Source organism: Pituophis catenifer, unplaced genomic scaffold (assembly GCF_029215685.1).
Source record: "Pituophis catenifer annectens isolate HBS135680 unplaced genomic scaffold, rPitCat1.0.hap2 SCAF_2, whole genome shotgun sequence".
NCBI classification, from domain to species: domain Eukaryota; kingdom Metazoa; phylum Chordata; class Lepidosauria; order Squamata; family Colubridae; genus Pituophis; species Pituophis catenifer.
In genome coordinates, this window is record NW_027256882.1 from 247,331,336 (window position 1) to 247,356,259 (window position 24,924).

General features: G+C 33.6%; 1 protein-coding gene across 2 annotated transcripts in view; it reads right to left on the reverse strand.

The window, feature by feature from the left end:
- Positions 1-1,539: 1,539 nt before the first annotated feature.
- MAN2A1 (mannosidase alpha class 2A member 1) overlaps positions 1,540-24,924 on the reverse strand; it is a 66,269-nt gene continuing 42,884 nt past the window's right edge. For both annotated transcript variants that reach the window (XM_070938742.1, XM_070938741.1), the window contains 13 exons: positions 24,604-24,789; positions 24,266-24,380; positions 22,920-22,987; positions 15,150-15,315; positions 13,706-13,939; positions 13,492-13,614; positions 12,202-12,316; positions 11,235-11,368; positions 10,421-10,562; positions 10,003-10,136; positions 7,795-7,989; positions 5,975-6,085; positions 1,540-4,946 (listed from right to left, as the gene is read on the reverse strand). In XM_070938742.1, the coding sequence (XP_070794843.1) occupies positions 4,794-4,946; positions 5,975-6,085; positions 7,795-7,989; positions 10,003-10,136; positions 10,421-10,562; positions 11,235-11,368; positions 12,202-12,316; positions 13,492-13,614; positions 13,706-13,939; positions 15,150-15,315; positions 22,920-22,987; positions 24,266-24,380; positions 24,604-24,789 (1,876 nt within the window). In that variant the 3' untranslated portion in view covers positions 1,540-4,793. The remainder of the gene's footprint in view (positions 4,947-5,974; positions 6,086-7,794; positions 7,990-10,002; positions 10,137-10,420; positions 10,563-11,234; positions 11,369-12,201; positions 12,317-13,491; positions 13,615-13,705; positions 13,940-15,149; positions 15,316-22,919; positions 22,988-24,265; positions 24,381-24,603; positions 24,790-24,924) is intronic.

A 24,924-nucleotide genomic window follows, 5' to 3' on the forward strand; every position in this document is an offset into this window, starting at 1 on the left:
GAGGTTTGCCATACACAACAGTGGTTTTATTACATGTTGTTAATCTTCTGTTAGCTGGATCTTCAATCTGTAATGATGATTTGGATGCAAAATCAAGTCAGCCTACATACAGGCAGAGCCAGGATGAAATATCAAGGAGAGAATAGAGCCATTGCCATAGCAACTGCAGAAAGATAGGAATGGTGGCGATCAGTGGAGAAGTGAAACTCCATAGACTGGGATAGTATCAAAACTTATGCAATCATTTTGCTTCTAACAAGTGTTAGTTATAGTCAAAATGAAGACATTTACTTTTCTTCCTTGGTGTAATTGTATTAGAACTGTTAATGGCCAGACTGCTTGGATAGTGACTACTTTAAATCACGGGATGCACTCCATTTGATTAGAGGCTGCATTTTAATTTGATCTTGAGGCTGAAAGCAAAAGCAACAACACAGATTTAAGAGGAGAGGCAATAGGAAGAATCTAGGATTCTGAGGGAATTTAATAACTTAAGTGTCTTATTTTGTATAATAAAATGCCTAAAATGATCATACCACTTGCAGAACATATTTAAGGAATCGCAGTGACACCATAATTTGTTTTTATTGCCTTGATTTTACTTTATAAACGTAAAATGGCTTTTGTGATTCACAATATTTATACTTTTTAATAATTACATTTGTCTATCTTTGTGTGTGAAAAACATCACTGGCAGCTCTTTCTGCAGTGTAACTTCATCACTGGAGGCCAACTTGCTGGCATAGAGTGATGAATCCATGGTAGAGGTCAGGATAAAATATCTGGAAGATGGAAGATTTTATTCTACAATTTCACAAGGAGCTTTATAAGTTATAGTACTCCATATACAGGTAATCCTCACATTACAACCACAATTGAGTCTAGCATTTCTGTTGTTAAGTGAAACGTTTAAGTGAATTTTGCCCCATTTTATGACCTTTCTTGCCAGAGTTGTTAAGTAAAACATTAAAGTTATTAATGACATGGTTGTTAAGTGAATTTGGCTTCCCCATTGACTCTGCTTGTAAGAAGGTTGAAAAAGGTAATCACATGACCCCGGGATACTGCAACCGTCTTAAATATGAAATACCGGTAGTTGCCAAGTGTTTGAATTTTGATCACATGACCATGGGGATGCTGCAACAGTCATAAGTGAAAAACAGTCATATGGCACTTTTTTCAGCGCTGTTGTAACTTTGAATGGTTACTAAATGAACTGTTTTAAGGACTACCTGTATTCCAGATTACAAGAGAAAATATTATCCATAGAAAATAAACAGAGAAGTCCAGAAACACTTTGATATTCCAAAAATTGTCATGAGGCAGTTCTGTAGACACCTTCCTCAAATGCAAAACAGCATATACTGTGGGAAAGCCCTGTCCCAACTTTCAGAACTATTGATATACAGTATGTATAAACCTAACCTGTATACAATGGATGGGTCTTGTTTATAGTAAAGCATTTGTCCTGAAGAACCGCAACCTTATTTTGAGACATCGGTTTATCTAAAATGACTATCAAGACAGCATCACACATGGTTATCATAACAGAATTTTTATTGGCAAACACATTACACTCCTCCCTGCAAGGAAAAAAGAAAAGAAAATCTATGGAAATAACGATATAAAAATGATCATTCAAATTAAATCAGTTGGTTTCAAAAGAAATCAAAATATAAAGGAATGTTCAAAATCCACAACATTCCTACAGAAGAAATTTGGTTTCAGCTTTACTAAGGGCAGCAGATACAATCTTTTAACTGCTTAGTATGTGGCATATACAAACTGATCTTAAAATACCCAAGATGGGATCCAGAATTTACCAGCAGTAGCATCCCTTGAACAGACTTTTGCTCATAATGCTTTCATTTACAGAGACATGAAGCAAAGCAATTTTCATCAATTCCCTTCCCCATTAATCATTCCACTTAAACTACTAGAAAGACTCCCAATCTTTCTGGAACAGATTTAAAGAGGTTGCAAGGAGAAATCAACAAAAATGATCTCTCAACTCATTAGCAAGTTCCTTCTTTTAGATCACATGCCTACTATGAAAGAATTTTGCTGTTGGGGGGCAAACTCTGGATCATATCTGAATAGGTACTAGAAATTATACCACAAAAAACTTGAGAAGTTATCAATTTCCTAGAGAAATAAATAATAGAAATTGGATTTCAGAATGTATACAATCAATTATTATTGCAAAAGGCCATATTATGAAATAAAGCAAAAGATCATTAATAATTTAGACATGATTGTACAGTTTAAGACTTTAAAAGTCATAAAACAAAGATCAGAATCCTTTACTAGAAAGATACATTAGATTCAATAATTATTAGGTAGGTTTAAGGTAGAACTGCAGATCCCCTTTGCAATTAGCTTCTCCAAAAGAGGTGACCAAATTTTCAATGCAATCTTTTAAAATTAAGTTTTGACTGCAAGATTTGGGTGTGGGCAGTGTTTTAGCATAATAAAATAACCTATAGGGGAGGAAAATTTGCAGAGTTATATTTATAACATATTAAAAGAATACTAGGTATTTCTCAGTCTATTGAGCAAATCTTTTGTAATTTGGTTTTCTATATGGCATAGAGAAAGTTTCAGGAAGTATATATAACATGTGAGTTCCATTCCTATTCAGCTACAATCCTACCTACTCCAATGCCTTCCAGATGTGCTAGCTTAGAACCGCCATATATCAAGGACTGTAAAAATCTAACTTTTAAATATCTGGAAGGAACTAGGTTGGGGAAGAGGTTTATACTAGAATACTATAATTATGTTGTTGGCACTTATTTTACTATTTAACATTTACTTATTTTATTTTATTTATAGGCGATCCAACTCCTAAACAACTTTGGATGGCCTATAAATAAAAAAAATAAAAATGTTCTACAATAAAAAGATAAACACTTATGAAATGGTTATTGGTATAATATGCTGAATAATTTTGGGAGGGGCAACCTATAAAACATAGTTCTATGACAACTATAAGTAACAGTGACAGAAAGGTTCTGCACTTAAAATTCCATTTAAATAAAAGTATTCAAAAGTGTACAGTTATTGCATAAATTTATTTTCAGTTCCTTATGCTCTCTGACTTTTAATAGCACAGATGACACTCTCCTATAACTGAAATAGAGAAACTATAATGGGGACTTCAACACTGAATATGATAAATGTATTAAAAGTTTGGAATGGTGGCTAAATTAATACACACATAGATTGAATAGAGTACAAAATATATGAACCTGAAAGCAATACTCCAGTTATTTGTTTTAAAGAAACTTAAAAAATGAAATAAACTAGAATCGTACTGAACTACAATTTATTGCGCAAGCTTATACAGTACATTTCTTGACTGAAGTCCATTAAGCTCAGCGGGACTTAATTTCATACAGCAAAAGATACCAACTGACGTCCTTTAGATACTCTGGACTACAACTTCCACACACAACCTCTTGTTTGCTTTTTTCAATGGGACTGACAGCAGCTGAAGTCTAAAATACCTAGAAGTTACTAGATTGCAATCGTTTTCAATGGTTTTATAGGACTGCAGCTTTAAATAATTGAATAAAAAAAGCTTTAGAGATGAAAATTTTAAAGCCACATGGCTTCAAGAACTTAACATAAAATGCTTAATGCAAAGAAACTAAATTGGCTACATAATCATAAATACTGAGTTTGTACAACAATATTTTAAAGAGAGGCACATGATGTTGTAATGCACATGACAAATTTCTGCCAGCCTTCAAATGTTTATTTGCCAGCAAATGATTAATTTTTCATTTTTTTATTTATGTGTTTGTTTTATAAGCTTATTGTTCTACATTCATAGTGTTCACAGCACCATTAGGTCACATAGGCTGCAGTAGATCAGAATGTGGCCATTACTGTCAAATAAAAGGTACAGTTTCTTTTAACTGTTAACCCCACTTTGTCCTGTTTCTTGTATGGACACATAAAAAGTAACAACACTTATACAAAAAAATAAGGCACATTTATTTTGATAAGGTTAAATTGAAATAGAAAACACAATTCAGAGAGCATTAGTATCCAAGTATTCAGTAAAAAAAAAAACTTGTACTCAGACTTCCATCTTCCTTATTCTGTATTCTGGAGTAATTGCACGTATCCCAATGTGTCAAGTAACAAAACAGATTTAATGTATTTTCCAAAAAAGATGTATAATTCCAGAATTAAGTTCCACAGTTCAAGATGGTTGACTAATATTAAAATCTTCCACATTTCTCAAAGATTCTTGGATTTCACTCTAGAGTTAGATAGAGTGGGATAAATGCAGACTCCTTGTGAAAAAGCTGAAATAATAATTTATAGAAGTCTTTACAAGTATTTGGACAATAGCTTCACCAGAGAATTTTCAGGTTCAATCTCAAACTGTGATTTCAACAATGTATGTATTTAAGAGTCAGCTAGGGATCAGAAAACAATTTAAATTCAGTGTTAGCTCCCTTTCAGGTACAAATTATGAACTTAGAAGTCATAAACTAATATTTAACCTGAGATTTATTTTGTTGATGAGAGATAATATCCTTTGTTTCTCCCTCAGTTCTTGTATTCATGTATACTGGTGTTGGCATTTTATTAGAGAATAAGAAAAACTGTTTGCATCATGGCTTTTATGGCATTTAAGATCAAATAGATTCTAAAATGAATGCATTGTCACAGTATCTAGAAGCTGGAATTAAAATGTGCTTCTTATTGCACATTAATCTTTGAGAAGACATAGAATTGTATATTCTTCTTTAGTATCCAAGTCCAAACATCAGATTTCATCTCAATTGAATTCTGTATGTGTTAATTTCCATAGGATTCATATTAATCTCACTGATATTTCTGGCATCTGGAGATGAATGCATCAAAGACAGGGATGTAGGTATTAGGCTTTCCACATGGAATTTGTTAAAGAGTTTGTACACCTTTAACTGAAAATGGAAAAAGACAAAAAATAAATTACTGCCAACATCCAGTTCAATGCAAACTTCATTTCATTGTTTTAAAGATTATTCTTCCAAAGTTTTTAAACTGTATGCAGAACTTCTCTGGATAGAAAAAACTCTCCACTGAAGTCACCTGAAATAGGGCTAGTGCACTTATGCTTACTTTTGCTAAAAGCAAGGATAGAGTTTGCCTAGAATGCCTAAAGGAAACTAATCAAGATCCAAAATGCTCTTCTGTTGCCAAGCCTGGATGAGAACCAAAGCTTCACACAAGGCCTAGTAGCCACACTTTAGTTACAGGGAACAGATACAACAAAAGTGATAAGTACATATTTTAGTTTTAATTATCTATTCATGGATTTTAAAATATATATTTTACATATTATTGTTTATTTTTATTGATTACTGTATGCCACCCAGGGTAATTTCTTGCAATATGGGCGGCTATACAAATCTGATAAATAAGTAATCCCATACTACATAAGGCAATAACTGATGTGTTTGTGTGTATATTGTTTTTAAGGACAGCAGATAAACCAACTAAAACTGTAAAGGAAAATTGAATGCCATTCTGACAAGTATAAATCTAGAGAATTCAATGGAACCCTAAGCATATTCAGTAAACTAAATTTATATTTTTCCTTACAGAATTTTAAAATTATGATTACTTATGACAGCAGAAAGTAATAAAAAGCTAATTAATATTAGGTACTACTGATTGAAAAACAAACCTCATTCTTAATTGACAGTATATGTTCAGAATTAACTCACAAGCTGAACAATTTTTTCTTTCTATAACTTATATTAAGGATACCGAAATGTGCACCCTAACATAATGTAATATGTAAAAACTATAAAGTCTACTATAAATCTGGTCTCCAAAAGAAATTCAAGCTCTGATTTGTGATAATAGCATGAAGCTTTACTGCTTAAAAAATATTAACTCCATTGAGCATACCCAACTGGAAACCAGGTAACCAGTATACAGAACTTATTAAAATACTGTATCTTACCTTTCCCTGAGTGGTGGAACAAAGGAGGCCTAAGTCTGTGTTTGCAAATCTACAATCAAAACCCTTTCTGTGAAAAATCAAGGCAGCTTCTTCAGATGGCCCCGAATCTGTCTGAAATCAAATTTGGAAAACAATTAGGAAGTTTAGACAACTTATTTACTAGGCAACTTATGTTATATGATGTTTAGGCAGCTTACAAGGTATTCTACAGCCTAACACTGTTCTGTCTAATCTGTATAATGCTAGACTAAAATACACATACACTTGAAGTCCTGAACGTTATTATAGGGTGTGCGCTATTTACAAAAGTTAGACAACAGTGGTTATATAGCAGGTAAAATCCTAAAATGCATGAACAAGGTAATTTAGATGATATATAAAATAGGTTCTGAATTAATATTTCAAATAGTTTAAAAAAGAAAGGATAAAATCTCCTTTCAGTAAAAATTGATGACATATTTAACCAAAATATCTTCACCAAATAATAAAAGATTAAATCCAGTTCAAATAGATCCAAATATATTAATGATTTAGCAAACTTCCATACAGTTTATACACAATGACACTATTAAGAAATATTATAAATGTTCATTTATCTCTCAAAATGAATAAAAAGTCAGTTCCCTAGAAGTTCCTGTGTATGTTTGTATTTATTGAACATATACCAGTAATATAAAACAAATTATTTTGTAACAAAATAATGGTGAAAGTAGTTTCAATTAGCAACTGCTAGGGAAAAAAAAACATTGCAGAACTTCTCCAGCAAAATCTCGTTGGAGGTTATATTCTTTGTTGTTGTTCAAAAGAGCTATAGTAAATCAGACGAAAATTCACTAAATCCAACATGTAGTTTCTTACGTTCAGTAGAAAGTCCACAGGGCACAAAACTGGAAATTTTACAGACATCACAACTACCCCAAATTAAGTTAATGCCCATTCTAAAGGAAAACTATATCTTTAACAGATCTGATAGCAATCCTTACAATAAAGTAAAACCCGACGTTTGCTCCCTACTACTCACAAAGGAATAGTATTTTTCTTTTTAACTTTTACTTATTTTAAAGAATGTCTTCAGCCAATCTTTCCAATCTATTCAAAACTGTCAAAAGGAATGTGCATATGCCATAATATTCTACTCTTAATTTAAAGAAGAATGTATATGTCATGACATATACTGTTGGAAATATGTACCACTCTTTCCTGGTTACTGAAATATGTGACATATGTTGTCAGGCTTAATGTGATCATAGTACTAATTCATTATCTCACCAATTTAGCATATTTTTAGAGTCTTAGTGCTTCAGTGACATACATTATTAGCCAGATAACTTCATAATATTATTGTTACCATTACAAAAATCGTAGTTTGTGATTTACAAGACACAAGACATTTATCACTCTCTCCTTCAGCAGGTTCACATAATAGCAGCCCAGTTATACAGCAAATTAAATTCATTGTGAAATGCAGTTTATGTTATAGGAGAAAAAAAAGAACTGCATCTATAAATCATTGCACATTAAGAGGAGGCAGCTATACTGTATTATGCTTGTTACACATAGTAAGAAACTGTGGGTCTTGTCTGCAAGCATATTATGCCTGTTCTCCACTATTCTGGAGCAGGGATCTTCAACTTTGGCAACTTTAAGACTTGTGGCTGAGGAACACTGGGAGTTGAAGTCCTCAAGTCTTAAAGTTGCCAAGGTTGGAGACCCCTGCTCTGGAGAACACCACCTGAATACTTGGTATCAATAATAGTTCACAAACATTTTATATTTACAGGAATACTGGGAATTTGTAAGAGTGTGCATTAGGAACTCACCTTTGACTGTATTGTCCTCAGGTTAACTATATGCATATCACATGGCATAGATGAAATTAAAGGAGAAAAAGTATTCAAAAGTGAAGGGATAAAGCTGCCCGCAGAAGTAATCATTGGAATCACAGGATGATTTATAAAAGATGATGTTACGTGACTGCCTATAGAAGGGTAGCTGACAGGTGACTGTTCTTCTTTCTATTAAACAGCAGAAAAAAATTAATTAGCTATTTCCCCATGTGGTATAGTGGGTATATTTACATCTTCTTATACTGATACATTGGCCTATGGATAAAGCTAAATGTGTGCAAATTTTATATGTGCCCAGTTGTCACAGTAATGTCCATTCATATATCTACTGCTTGGATTCAGGGCAAAGTGTTACTTACATTTTTCCCTTATCAACTTTTCTGCCTCTGTCAGACTTGATCATGCTATATAAGAATGAAATCAGCAAAAATGCTGATTTCAATTTGAAGTCAGCATTATTTAAAGAATGCAGCACTTTATTTTGTTTTCTTCTTTTACTATGGCACATAGGGCATTAATTGTTGACACGTTTTACCCCAACTCGTTACGATTCTTCCATTATTACTATGCCTCACTCCCCTGAAAGTTCTGATTCAAGAGAATGTTATTCAGATCTTTATACCACCTCTGTAATATCTCAGTTGTTTCCACTCCATTATATAAGTAGTTCTCACTTAACAACCTAATTGGAATTGGAATGTCCAACCCTAAGCTTCGCATTAGACAAAATGTCACTGATGCAATGCTTAAGTGATGGAAGTTCTGACAATCTGTAACTGCTTGTCTACTTTGCTTTGCTTTTTCTCGTATCCGGGGATGTGCCAACCCCTTAAAACTAAACCTTGCAACACCATGGCAGCCAGGAGGTGGCACTTTGCTGTTAGGAGTGGTGGGCTAAGAATGTTGAAGCCTGGCAGCTGGGGCAGCAGTGGCAAGCCCAGCATCAACAGAGCCCCCATGCCAGGGAGGAGGAGGAAGTCTGCAAAGATCAGCAATGAATAGGCAATAGCAGAGTTCAGGGAGGCCAAAAGGGCACCGGGGGGGGGGGGAGGAGAGAAAATTAGGGAGAGTTGAAATGTAGTTGTAGATGTGAATTGGCTGCCAAGCACCTGGATTTTGATCACATGACCAGAGGGATGTTACAATGGTTGCAACTTTGAGGATGGGGTCATATCTACCGTTTGTCAGTACTGTAATTTCAGTCACTGAATGAATGGCTGTTCAGCAAAGTCAATCTGTAGTTGTAGTGCAATCTCTTGATTGCATTAAGACTTCAAGTTTTTCCTATTTGTTCCCCATATTCTGTGCATTGGTAAAGAGATATTGGGCCTTTTTGGAGAAGCCCCCCCGCCCAGTGTTGCACTTCTTAAGCGTCTGAAATTATATACCATCATAAATTAAAGTATGTATTTCCGAAAGACAGTATTTATGTACTATAACTTAAATCAGGGAACCAAGAAACAAAATCAAACATAAGGTCCAAACCCTTTCCCAGTTTTGCTTCGAAAACAGAAGTTTGAAATAACATTTCCTTGAATTAACTATGCATTTTCAGTGAACCTACTGAGGTGTCTGCACACATAACTCTAGTTGTTTTATATCAAACCAATGTCTTTCTTTTAAGGAAAGCACTGAGCAGTCAAGAAACAGCTGCATTTGCAGGTACCACCACATAATAAAATTAGAGCTTTCGGAGAAAGGCCTAGAACAGTGGTCCTCAACCTTTCCAGCTTGGTGGCCCCTGGCTGGCATGGGGGGGGGGCATGTGAGTGGCAGGTGCATGCATGTGCACACAGCTCCATTAGTGCAAGTGGCAGACACATGCCCTCTCCACTCATATGAATGTAAGTTTATGCACGAGTGGAGGGCGCTTGTGCTTGAACATGAAGCTCCACTCATGGGAGCAACGGACACTTGTGGAGTGGAGCTTTGCGTGCTCTTGCCTATTGCTTGTGTGGCCCAGTTTTGAACAGGCTGTGATCAGGTAGTGGTAGTGGTTGGGGACCCCTGGCCTAGAAGAATAATACAATTATCCTGATGAAATTAACTATAATTTGAACACTTAAGATGACTGCTTAATATCAGATTATAAAAAAAATTGTGGAATATATTGATGATACATAAGTGAATATACTGTATTTAATAGCTGGCAGCCTATAAGATGATGAAAGTGCTTCTTACCATATTTACTTCATTTCTTTTCTCCAGCAGAAGTCGAAACAGATTAGCTGTTATTTTGTTGTCCTGTACACCTTGCCCTAAACCTCTATTATCATCTTGCATAAGTCGACGATCCATGATAACCTCTAACTGGCCTAAAAAAAACAAACACCAATTTTATTTCTACACGTTAGCTATTAAAAATTTACTACAATAATTTTCCCAGAAACTGTTTTAAATGTCTGAAGCAATAATACAGGATATTTACAAAATAGGAGATTTAAAACTTCCCTAAATTAATATTGTTATAAATTGTTAAACTCAAAATAGCAGTCCCAAATGCTTGATAAACAGAAAAGAGTTTTAGATGATAGTTTATGATGGCATTATTAAAATAAATTTGTGATTTTTATCTGTAAATGTTACTACCATTTCTTACCACTTTTTAAACTTGCAACTCCAAGAGACTGAGCAGAATGAAGGGTCAAGCGAATCTTGCTATCTTGTATATACGCCATTGTAGTCATTGGATAAAAATTTGCTTGAAGAGGCAATTTACTCATTGTCTGTCTAGGCTGAATCTAAATTAAAAATGTAACTTCAGTGAATGTTGAGAATGTAAATAATACAAATAGAAAAACTGATTTTGCTTCACAAAAATATTAATTGTGAATATGACTTTATCTTATATTTTTTATTAACATGAGGCATCTCAATTGACACTAATAAGATGTTGACACTACTTCTTAGATGTTACCAAAATGATTGATAAAAATATTTCCACAAAATTCAGCCACAAAAAGACCAGGCAAAGATGTTATTTACATTAGCTGAACTACATTTTTAATGATATATTTTTTGAAAGTCTGAACAGTAAACACTGTTGTTATATAACAAATGCCCATAAGCCTATAAAAAATTAAGAGTTTGTAAGAAAAAGTTCCTTTACTCAATTTTTGTTGTTATGCTGGCATCTCACATATACATATACACACAGAGACATTTATCCATCAAAATTTCCCAAATATTATTTCTCTAGAACAAAGCAAAGACTTTTTTCTTCATATTCACTAAGAAAGAAATATATCTTTTCAGTGTTTAAAATAAATTGTTAATTTTATATAAAATTTTGGGACTCAAAATTCAGATTGGATTTTAGGCAGTTTATTATATAATTACTTTCAACAAAATATGTAAAAGGAACTTATGGACTTAATATATATGTACAGTATCCATTAATTCATGAGAATTACCTGATATCCATTGAGGTCAGTGTAAAATTTATTATTGCTTTCTATATCAGATGAAATTCTCATTGCAATCTCACGATTGTATTCTCCTCTTATGTCCACAATATTGGATATTTCAAGAGACTGACCTTCTAATCCTAAATATAAAAGGTATCTCATAATACACTGACATGGCATTTCAGAATAGTGATTAGTTAAACCCATACACCTAGTGGATACAAGTGTCTCATAATCTCCTACTTTGGTAAAATTGGAATACTACTTTTTTATGCCTCTAGAGTTCTTCCTGCGGAGTTGTTGATTCCTACCATTACAATTTACCACTACCAGTGTTGTGTTTTCCATGACTGGATGCTTTCAAAAAGAGACTGGACAACCATTTATCTGAAATGATATAGGGTCTCCTGCTTGAGCAGGGAGTTGGACAAGAAGACCTCCAAGGTCCCTTCCAACTCTATCATCCTATGTTCGATGTCCTCTATTCTGAAACAGTAGGCCAAAGGACAGAAATTAATAAATAAGCATATAACTAAGTAAGTAACCAACTAACCATACACACATCTAAGCCTTCCAAATTCTGAATACCTTCCAGCACTGTGAACTTAAATTCCTAAAATTATCCAGCAGCATGGTACTCACAGAAGCAGAAGCTAAGTATGCAATATCATTCAGGTGTTTCAGAAAGCTAAACCTTTAAAAGACATATTTTTGGTGAGGCTTTTTAACTGTAGATTAATTAATTTTAGCAATTGATTTTACTTGTTTTATTGTTAATCAAATTGATTTTAATTCCTTAATTTGAAATTTGGTTTTATTGCAAACCACTGACAGATTTTAATGGTCAATAGTACAGCAAGTCAAACGAACAAATGCCAGTCAGTTATAATCATCTATTCACTAGAAAAAAATATGTATTATCTTTAAATAGAACAGAAGAGCTACCGTAACTACATTTGTTAATTTACCTTACCATGAACTTTATAAAGTCGTACAGTGTGTGTCACGTGACTGAAAAAAGTAGTAACTTCAGAAAAAATTATCCCATGTGTCACTCGTATGATAGGTAGATCAGAAAAAACATACGGCTGAAAGAAGACAAAAGTAAACAAATTTGTACCTTCTAGTTTCAAGTTTCATGGTCCTGCTTGAAAGAGATAAGTGGAAGGGGAACCCATTGTCACTTCTATTCCAGTTAGTTCCTCCAAATGTTTAAACCAGGGGTCTCCAAACTTAGAAACTTTAAGTCCTGTAGACTTCAACTCCCATAATTCCCCAGCCAGCATGCCCACATCTTAAAGTTGCCAAGTTTGAAGAACCCTGGATTAAACCATTCAAGTATTTTACCATGAAGTAAATACAAGTATTCCTTGACTTATAACCACAATTGAGCCCAAAATTTCTGTTGCTAAGGGAGAAATTTGTTACGTGAGTTTTTTCCCACTTTATGACTTTTCTTGCCACATTTGTTAAGTGAATCACTGCAGTTGTTAAATTAGCAACACAGCTGTTAAGTAAATCTGGCTTTCCGATTGATTTTGCTTGTCAGAAGGTCGCAAAAGATGGTCACATGATCCTAGGACACTGCAACTATTATAAATAAGAACCAGTTGCCAAGTATCTGAATGTAAATCATGTAAAGCATCCACCATGGGGATGCTACAATGGTCATAAGTGTGAAAAATGGTCATAAGTCACTTTTTTCAGTGCTATTGTAACTTTGAATGGTCACTAAATGAACTGTTATAAGTCAAGGACTACTTGTATTAAGGCTGATTTTATTTCTCCATGTCACTGTTCACTAAGAATGAACACTAACTGAGTGAACAATTATTAATTCCCCCTTTCACCTTTTAGCTCCCTGCTAGCAGATCTCAATTTCTAAATAAGAATATGAAAAATCATCCCAAAATTAAATCTTCTGAAATTCTAAATCCAAGCCTAAACTAACCATACAATGAATGAGATTATAGGGTATAGTATACAACGTATTATTTCATTTAATTTGCCTGATTATTCATCAAAACAAAGAGCAGGCAAACTACTTACATCAAATACACCTGTAATTTCAGCAACCATTCTTCCCCCACCCTCCTTTAATTAGTCTGGAGGCAGTTTTCTCAACGTTTTTTTTTTACTAAGTTGAACTATTTTATTTTTACTAGGAAGGAGTCAACTTTGATTCCAAGTGAATATATCAACTGTCACTTCACTTCCCTCCTACATAAACTCCAAATGTACATTGCAAATGTAGTAATATTACCTTGCCCTCTCCATCTGGCAAGAAGAGATAAGCTCCACTTTTATCTCTGTTACTGGTAGTTCCATACCAAGCAAATTCCAACTTTACCCGATAGTTTTTATTATCTTCTTTTGTATTTACTTTCTAAAGGGAAAGCAATTAATGAGCTTAATCTTCATTATAATTTCAGTATCAACAGTATTTAACACTATTTAAAAATAGTTTACATTCATACCTCAACAAGTCCAGAATTTCCAGAGAACCAGATTTTCATATAATGGTTCTCTAACATGATCTCATCCAAAGCATTCTGTACCTCTTTAACAGTAAATATTCTGTATGGCTTGACTAACTTAGCTTTATCATTATGATACAGATTGTAATCAGCAAGTCCAGTTTCTGAATTCAGTCCCTCTAGAAGCTCATAAACTCCAAAACCCAAAGGAGGTAATTGAGCCAAGAAAGAGATCTGTTTAAAAAAAGAAAGAAAGAAAATGTTACATTTTTGATCTCAAGAGCAGATATCCAAGCATCAAAAATATTCTGGTTCTCAAAACAACCAATAGTTATGATCTTAAAATCAACACTAGAGATAAGTCAAAAGAACTACTAAAAAAGAACAACAATTGAACAAATGTTATTCAGAATAATTATTTCTTACATTAACTACACTTTTTAGTTTGTTACATTCATCATATAGTAAACACACCATCAGGTAAGCCAAGCTCCTCATGACTCCATGGACACACGTAGTTTTCATGATAAAGCTATGGAGGTGGTACTGTCTTATTTGATTATTCCATATCCCCACACAAGAATTTTGTGGACATTTCTCAGATTTATGCTTAGTTTCCAAGTTTACAGCTGCAACTTCCTAAGTAGTCTTTTGTCACAGATATTACTAAAATATGTTTATTTCCTATTTTAAGAATTATACAGGTAAAATAAGTTGGTATAATAAAAATAATAAATTTATCTGGTGAAAAGGAAACAAACTCAAAATATTATATTTAATAGTTTAAACTTTTTTATGTTTCAGACCCTTATTGTATATTTCAAGTAGACAAAATACATCTTACTTGCTTTATATAACCCATTACATGACATAATAGGTACAAAGCATATAGCACCAGTAGGTATGAACATCTGCTTAACTAATACTTTAATAAAAGTGAAATTAAAGTTTTTCTCCTACCACAAAACAGAAAGAGAAGTTATTTGCATACTTTTATATAAAATATCTAGTTAAAAAAATATCTGCACCAACAAATCTGTATTCTGATCTTCTTATCAAATTCAAATTTAAACTGTTGAAATGGGGGCGGGGGGAAATCTATCAGTTTATCAATATTGTTTTTTAAATTGCAATCTCACATTGAGTTTTTAATTTGAGAATAGATCCATTAATCCCAATAAGTTTTATTTCTAAGTAAAGGTTCTTTGGATTTAACTGTAAAAGTTCCAGAACTTTCAGGGCCTCAGAATGGAGGCAGTAAGGGAGATATTTCTTTTGTTGTTGTTGTATTTGGACTTTTTAAAAGACAATCCAGAAGACACTGTCTATCAACATTAATAAATTATTGACTGAAATGTATTTTTTTTAGTTTTCAATTAGTAGGACATTTTCCAAAATTAAGTTTGCTTTAGAACATGTAGACATATGTATTAAAATAGCTTGCCTGGTATGCATCATGTGATATTTTAGATGTTCCATCCCATACTGCACTAAGTTGGACCACAACTGCTTTTCTAGATGGAGAGAGTACTTTAACTCTAGGCGTATTCACATAGAGTGAAACCACTGATGAACGTTCTTGTTCCACAGGATTATAAATCAAAAGGTACCTGAAAGAAAATTGATGAACCTTGTAATTTGGTCAAATAATTCTGCTTCACTAAAAAATAAATTCCACAGATACAAGAAATCATTAGAAATGGGATCAATTATATTCATGACTGGGTTCATAACTGGACTAAGCCATAATTTATTTTATGTATAGTTTGAACAAGCCAGACATTAATCAGATTCAATCTTGTAGAGAAATAAAGCAGTCATCAATTGTTTGGACAATTCATGATTTTTCTTCACTACTTTTATCTCTTCTATGCACTTCTATTGATTGCCTAAAGGGTTGGGGAAAGCACCTGAAGTATAAAAAATGGGTTCTTGTTACATTGCTAAACAGCAACTGAGAGCCAGTTTGGTGTAGTGGTTAAAGCATCTGGCTAGAAATCAGGAGATTTTAAATTCTAGTTTTGCCTTTGGCAGAAAATCAGCTGGTTGACCTTGGGCCAGTCACTTTTTCTCAGTTCTAGCAATGACGCAATGGTAAAAGGTAGCCTCTTCTGAAAAGCCTTGCCAAGAAAACTGCAGGACTTGTCCAGACAGTGTCCAAGAATCAAATACAATGGAACAGAATAACAAAAGAAAGCAACTGCATCAACAGTTTCAAATGATTATTTATTGTCTAAAAATAATCTACACTTTTCTTATTATTCCATCTGCCTACATGAAATAAATATGGCTTATGATGTATGAACCCAGCCTGTTTTTTATTTTAAAAAAAACCCATAGTTTTATATATTTTGAGGATAAATAAGTCCCTGATCAAGATGAATTAGTACTTGACCGACAACCATAATTAGGCCTGCAAATTACAGTTGTAAGCCATGATGGCCAACAGAGCAGGTCATCACATGACCCACCCAACTTTACATCTTCTTTTTTTTGGCAGTTGTTAAGCAAACACTGTGATTGTTAAGCAAGCCGGAAGTAGGCACCAAAAACATCACAAATTGCGGTCACATAACAAAGGGACACTGCAAATGGCTGTAAATGAGGGCCAGTTGCCAACCATCCAAAATGTGGTCATGTGACCATGGGGGTGAGGCAGCCATTGGAACTTCAGAATCAGTTATTAAGTAGCTTTGGGGGGGCACATTGTAACTGTCAACTTGCAAAGCTTTCAAGTTGCCATGAGCAGGAGGGAGGGAGAACTGAAGTGAATTCCATACATTCTTTCTGACCGCAATCAGAAGGAGGGTGTTAGGTTTCACAGCCAGCCAAAGTGGTTAATTGGAGAATGTGATTTATGACATGGCCAGAGAGGAGGGGAGAGACAGGGTCATAGGGGAATGTAAATCTACGTAGGATCAGTCCTAAGTGCATCTGAGTATTGCCGGAATGTTGCTCCTAATAAATGAATATATTTCCTTTGAAGTTTGGGTCATGGCTCATGAATTAATTAGGGCATCTTTTGGAAACTTGACAGTAACTTTGAATAAGCAACCAAAAAAATTACAATGCATAAATGTACTATTATTTTTTTAAAATGAAATAAATTCATAGCACAGGATTGGATGAAATTAAGCTTTTCCAAAGTAAACATCTTCCAATGAAGGAAACTCGCCAGATTCAACCCACCGTTTACCAGCTTGCTGACTTGGCAGCATCCAGATATATTGGGGCTAAAACTTAAATTCTGGTGATTATCCAAATTGAACTAACAAATCTGGTGAATCTAAAGATAGCTACAGAAATGCTATTGCACTGTTAAAACCACAATTAATATATCAATGGACATGAAACTCTAAACTTAACTCTATATTTATACAAATTACCAGAAAAAATAGTTTTATTATTAGAATAGTATATCTAGACATGGCATTTCTGGCACCATTCTTGTCTTGTTATCATGTTCTACAATCGGTTTCATTACAGAAATACTTCCTCTGCAAATTTGTACAAGTACCAGCTGCAAAGGTCAAAATGAATACATTGAGATTGTGTGTATGTGTGTGTATTCTATACTTACAGAAAACAAAAGAATAAAAGCAACTAAGTTTCAAGAGTAAGGTACATTCCACAAAATTGATATACCTATAAAATTAATCTGTCCATATCAGAACGAAAACATCTGCTTTGATGTGTATTCTTCTCAAATACCTCCAGAAAAATAAAAAGTGTGACATTATATAATAAACAGTGTGAAAATGGATGGATGGATGGATGGATGGATAGTGTATGTATTTACCAGCAATATAGCTCCAAGTAACATTTAATTGCGACTGAACCTGAATCACCTTCTTCTATCAATGTCTAGAAGTATACGATTTTGTTATGAACCAAGACAACAAAATAATTCAAAGATCTACATAGAAATCATTCAAGCCGATTTTCTGTTCTATGCTTTGCCTATGTAAATGTTTTACACCAGAGTAGGTAATATAAGATCTGTGGATGCTAGTGTAATCAGGCACTATAATATAATTAATTCCAACTTTTAAGATTGTTTATATTGTACTCTTGTTTACAAAAGTAGATAAGGACATTCATAATAATAAATCCAGGATCAAATATAGTTGAAATTTGGGAAATTCAGGAAGAAGAATGTAACATCTTTAAAATTAAATCAGAAGAGTACTATTAAGTTAATATTCTGTTTTATAAGGTAGCTTATAATAGGAATGTTACTGGCCATTATCAGAATAGAATGCTGGAATCCATAAAGACTCTTATTATATAGTTACATATCTAAAAAAGTTTACATTCTCAAATTAAGATTAATTCTATTTTGCTGATTTAAAACTAATTCATATCCCCACTAGTGGATTTTATGAACCCAGATATATTTTAGTACCTTGTCACTGATACAAACTGGAATGTATATATTTCTGTATCTAAGAGACATGCAATCTATATGCTAATATATAATCTGCATAACAGACAAATTGAGGAGATGGGAAAACTTTCAATCCGACTAATAATGATGCAGAAAAATAAGAGCAATATAAGTAATCCTTGATTTACAACTGCAATTGGAACTGAAATTTTGGTCATAAATCATGATGGTTGGAAGTCAAGGCACTCAAGTGACCAGATCTGATGTTATGACTGTTTTTACAGTGGTCATTAAGCAACTCATTCTCCCAATGGGCAAAAAATACTGAAAATTTGCCAAAATGTCTCAAACATTTGCCGGGGGGGGGGGGGGAGCATGCAGCATTTTATGATGGAAAGCACATTTCCTGAGGCTGTTGTAACTCTGAACAGTCATTAAAGAACTGGTCATAAGTTGAGGACAAATTGTATAATCTATTCTGAACAGAACCACCAAGAAAAACATCACTAAATTAATTTATGACACCTGAACATAAATTAACTGGGGGAATCTAATTTATCATGGAGAGAAATGTTTTGGGGAATAGAGAAAAATTAAAAGCTAAGAACAAGGTTGACTCAGCCTTCCATCCTTCTGAGGTCGGTAAAATGAGGACCCAGATTGTTGGGGGCAATATGCTGACTCTATAAACTGCTTAGAGAGGGCTTTATAGCACTGTGAAGCGGAATATAAGTAAGTGATATTGCTATAAGCAGAAGGAATACATCTTTTTAGTAGTCTTCAAGTGTATGTTTACAATTTTGGAAAAGAATAAAGAATAAAAAAATAAAGCCACAAGATATTCCAGTTAATAAGTTTGCTTTTCAGATACACAACAATATGTCCACTGTAGCTATGACTAACATAAATCTACCATACTGTTTTAGAGCATGTATATGATATTATGCCACCTATAATATCATAGTTACAATAATCAAAGCATCAGTTACGATAACAAAGCATCACACTCACAACAGACGCTACTCATTCTGTTTAGCACAGAACACCACTCATGTGGAAGACAGTGACCAAATATAACTCATCACAAATGAATTAAAAAGTAAAAAAAAAAAATCCTGAAGCATAGTGGCAGGTTTATTGAAGGAAGTTATTCCCCATTTAAATTCCTGGAGAACTTGAAAAAATTGAACAACTACCTCTGTTTTAGAGGCAATAGGCAGCTATGCTGCTCTCACCATTCAGAGCACTTCTTTGTGGCACTGGCCTCTGGGTTTATGCTGGAATTGATTCTTCCTTCAAAAATTTAAAATTGTTCTCCTGTTTCGATCAGCCAGAAAGACCCTGAAGAAAAAAATTTCCAGTCAGAACATTTTTTTTCCTAGAATTAGAAGTGTGGCTTGGCCTATTCCAGCATTAAAGTGCTCTCCAAAATTTCAATCAAATTATGTTTTATTCTTACTGCCACTTTGGCAAGGGGGAAAAAATCTACTTGGTATGATCCTAAGCAATGGGATGGTGCACTGAAATTTTCATTTGCAAAAATACCACCTCCCTTTATGAACTTTCAGGAAGACTATAAAAATCTGGTGGAACCATTGCATTGATTGCATGCTAACAAAAACAACAGAGATGTTTTTTTAAAAAAATGCCCTAAGTAATTTCCCAGAAACAGACAACTGCAACCATTAACCTTTACAAAGAAAATAAATTACTTACCTCTAGTATCAAAGATACTTCCATGAAAAATTCATACCAATATGCCTAAACATTATGTCATTCAACTTTTTTTAACTAGAAAAACTGAACTGCATCAAACGCGCATTGCAGCATAACTGAAACCCTCAATGCTAAAACATAATCTCTTCAAAAAGCATTAATATATAACTGGTAGGTGAGCAAGATCTTCAAAAAGAGACAGTTTGCTTCCTTTCTCCTCATAAACAGGAGAAACAATTGGCAAAATCCACAGATTATCATAAAAATATATGAATTATTTCACAAATTATAGTACCATCCATAAATGGTACCAAAAGAAATTGAGGTCATAATAAAGCCTGGAATCCTAAAAAAAACCAACACACACATATTGCTGTCTATAAAAATAAAAATCTCTAAACACTAAATGATTGAAGACATACTTGAAAATGGCAACAAGGCCAGAGAAAGTTGGAAAAAAACCTCCAAAAAAGAGAGAGAGAGAGAGAGAGAGAGAAAGCCTTTAACAATAATTGAGTATTATTTTGAATCTTGCAGTTCAATCAAAAGCACATAGCAAAAATTTACCTACATCTTATGAATGAGCTCTGAACCTTAAACTTTATAAGTGCATACAATATATTTTCTATTTTTAAAAATATCCCAGTATAATACAGGTAGTCCTCGACTTACAACAGTTCATTTAGTGACTGTTCAAAGTTACAACGGCACTGAAAAAAGTAATTTATGACCATTTTTCACACTTATGACAATTGCAGCATCTCCACGGTCACGTGATTTACATTTGGCTGGCTGACAACTGGTTCATATTTATAACGGTTGTATTGTCCCGGGGTCATGTGATCATCTTTTGCAACCCTCCGACAAGCAAAGTCAATGGGGAAGCCAGATTCACTTAACAACTGTGATACTAATTTAACAACTACAATGATTTACTTAACAACTGTGGCAAGAAAAGTCATAAAATGGGCCAAAATTTTCACTTAGCAACATAAATTCTGGGCATAATTGTGGTCATAAATTGAGAACTACCTGTACTGCTTTTGCCCATAGAGTCATAGTACTTGTAATAAAAAAAATTTCTTACAGTATTATGGTAATATTCACCTTAAATAATGACATCACAGATCATTTGTTCAACAAATGTGCAAACAAGTCTATTTCAGAGCTAGTTTTTTTTGGTTACATTGCAATTGGTATCTTTTTCATTTTTATTGTACCTAAAACTATTTGATGTCAAATCTGCTATTTATATCTAAACAACACTGTAAGAAAGAATACATCCAACTATGTTCATTTCTGGAACCCTATTAGATCTATGGTTCTCATTATTGTGCCTGCAGCTCTCCACTTTGGTCCCTTTTCAGCTTCGTGCCCTCTTGTCTGTGTTGGGCCATGTGGTTCTGTGAATGGACAACCCCCCCTCCAATGCAAAGTAACTACCATGCCCAGAACAATGTTGTCAAAATGTGTCCACTGACCATACAAATTGGGAGTGCTATAATAGAAAGATTATATAAATATGCACAGCAAGTTACACACATATTTTCCATTGCCCTGAGCCATAAGCTATGAGCAATATTAGCAGAAGCAAGTATTTTTAAATCTCTGCTTTCATCCATCGCTAGGAGTTAGATGACATATAAATTTTAGATGATGGCCATAATAATAGTAATAACAGCAATAGAATGTGAGCAAGGTTTCAAAGAATTAACTCTTATAATTCTATTCTCATTACTTGTGGCCCTTAGGAGTTAAAATATTTTATTTTAACTTTCATTGTTAGCAATGATTAATTTTCAATAGTCAAGCTTAATCTAATTTACTTTATTCCACTGTGGTCCATGTAATGTGCATGCATCTCAGCTTATTTATAACTGATATAAAGCTTTGTGAACATGCTACAAGTTGATGTCCGATGCTCTGATTGCATTACTTGCTTTTCACATGAGCAGAAAAAAGCTAACAAATTGTAGACAGGTTTTTTTTGTATGAATATATGGTTTTGTTACCGAGATTACTTGCAGAAAGAGAAAATGCAATGCACAACAGGATGAAGCTCATATTTTGGTTTATCATTTTGTATCTATTGGCTAAGAAAGACATTGGTAGCCTTCTTCATTTCATGTTGCTACTGTTTCTTAATTAAATCGATTGAATCTTAATATAAAACTAATAATAGCAAGTAGATTTTCTGAAACACTATAATAATCAATCTTTCAATTTAAAGATTAAATTAAAAAATAAAATCAATAGAAAGTTAAGATTTAAAGATTGTTTTAAAAAATCATACATTTTAGATATATATTTATTAAATATTGTTTTAGTATTGTTTGAATGTTTTAAACATTTTTTTTGTCCTAATGACCTCTAAATGTGCATTTATTACTCTCTTGCAACCAATAAAAGATGTTTGTGTTGTAATTATTTTTCTTAGCATTTCCTTTGTTTCCGGCTTATATTTGTTTTATACAAGTAGTAGTTCAAATGCAACAAACATTTGAATGTTACAGTGTTACATTGTATTATTATAATCAATTGATGGGCTGCCAAAGCAAGATACATTAAAGCACACACTTTTACAATTAAAAAAAAAAAAGTTCAATCTGACAGTGTACAAATGAAAAGAATTTTTTGTTGGAAAAGAGAATGGAAATCCACTAGTCTTCTTTTTCGTTTACTGTCTCCAATGAAATTGCATATTCTCTTGGAAAGTGTCCAATTGCCCAGAAGCAAAAATTGCACATCTTTCTATGATGACAGCTTGTTTTTTTAGAATTCTGCTTTATAGAACTGTAGATGCAACTCAAATTATTTTTATGAATCTAAGCATTTATTTATTCAAGAAGCATTATTTCATAGTCAGGTTTCTTCAGGAATGACATAGTTAACCATTTATAATACAAATTGGTCTACTGCTAATCAAAAGTAACATCTGTGCAAGTAATCTGGGTTGGGGCACATGCCGGGAGGGGCAAATGCTGGAAATGGATAAACTAGAGCAAACGATGATTGTGCTGAATAATGCATGCTTTCCCATTCACACATACACAACACAGAAACATCTAACATTTTTAGATATTTTTAAATATTAAAGAACCAAATATTTACCTTGGCTGTTTTCCCAGCTGTATGACAGTCTTATGTGGCAAAGAGTCTTGTGAAGACTGAGTAATATCCTACCAGTAGGGAAAGTATTTTTGGTTAATTACTGATGCAACATATGAAAAAAAAAAAAACAGAGCTAGGAACAGTCCAAGAGAGCCTGCAGCTGTCCTATAATGAGGATTGGTGATTTTGGTTTTGACATTTTACATGTCTAAATTCCAAATCTTCTGTTTAAGTTCTAGTCAGGCTTTATCTGTGCTGAGTGAGCAACAATGTTGCCAGAGAATATGCCAGACAAGAATAAATCTTCCTCCTCAAGAATGAGGAAAACATATTCAGCTGGGTAAAGGGAGATTCACACCAAAATATTTATTTTGAATGTCATTTTGAAACAGTCAATTGTGAGATGCTAAACGAATCCATTGTGCCCAGAACAACCCAAGAGAAATACAGCCAACGTCTAACCGAAAAAGGATATTTGAAACTGAGACCATCACAAAGTGTAATTTTTTTGTAATTTAGACTGAAGAGTTTATTTCAGATTTTATTTTCAGATTGTATGTTCAGTGGAAATGCCATTTTTGGGAGTTCACAATACAACTCCCATGCAGCACCAAAGTTCCCAGAATATCTCCTCTATGTTTTACCTCAGATTGTTTTTTCAAAGCAAAATAAACATTTCCTTTCATTAACACCTTTCTTTCCTATGAACAAGTATTAAACTCATAAAGACAGAAGTATTCTTAAAAAATAAAACAGGCAGTTGGAAGTCAGTTTGCATTTAAGTAAAGTACTCCAGCTGACCCTCCTCTCCCGCCCCCACCAAAAAAAAAAAGGCTAAAGTGGAAACAGGGAAGTATTTAGTATTTAGTATTTATTGAATTTGTATACCGCCCTACTCCCGAAGGACTCAGGGCGGTGAACAGCCATAAAAATAAAACATGGAAATACAAAATTTAAAATAGAGATAAAACAAATTAAATAAATTTGGCTGAACCATATTTAAAACCCCAATAATTTAAAACCAAATTTAAAATTCCCATTTAAAAGCGGAGAAGTTTAGGTCAGGCCGGCTTGCTGGAATAGGAACGTCTTAAGCGTGCGACGGAAGGTACGCAGATCCGGAATCCTCCGTATCTCGGAGGTTATGAAAATAGATCCTGGGAGTGTGACAAGGCATGTTGTGCATATATGTATCTGTCCTGTATACATAAAGGTTCTGCTGTTCTATTTCCTGGTTAAAAGACCAGTTCAAGTTTATATTTATATAAAGCTATCTTTTCATCAGCACAATTTATGGCTTCTGTTAAAAGTTACCATGGTCACATTAGCTGCTTTGTGAAACCCACCATTGTAAAGAATGGTGTTGCTGAGTTGTAGCTATACATTTCTTTGTCCTTCAGAGTAAGAATGTGAGCGGATTCAGTGATGATCTCCTTCAAGTTCATTAATGAATGAAAAAGCCTGTGAATAAAATAAATACACCAACTATGAAGAATTATTTCATGAATTATGAATATGCCATGAATTATTTTGTGTATTAAAATTGACATGCAAACATTAGACTGCTTAAACTTAAAACAAGCGAACAATCTTTAGTGATATAAAACAAGACTCCAGATACCGTAATTAGATTCACCTTAAAGAATAAAACCTGTCAAGGCTCTTTGAGGCTTTTAATCCTCACCTTGTGCCATAATCTACCACTACCCAATCTTTTGAAGTTCCTGTGATAGCATCATGATGCTGAAAAAGTCCCAGATTTCTTCTCGCCTCTGTCAGCAATCTATAGTAGTCTACTGAAGGAAACATTTTTGTTTTCTCAAACTTTTTGGATTGTACCACAGCCAAAGAATATAGAATTTCTGCAGTTCTGAAATTAAAGAGATTGCTTATTATAGAATAATTAGCTAAACAAATACATTTTTAGTTGGACAACTTTTGCAATTTTGAGTTATATTTCATACAATCACTCAAGTGCTGTTAGATGTGTTAGGAAAATATTTGA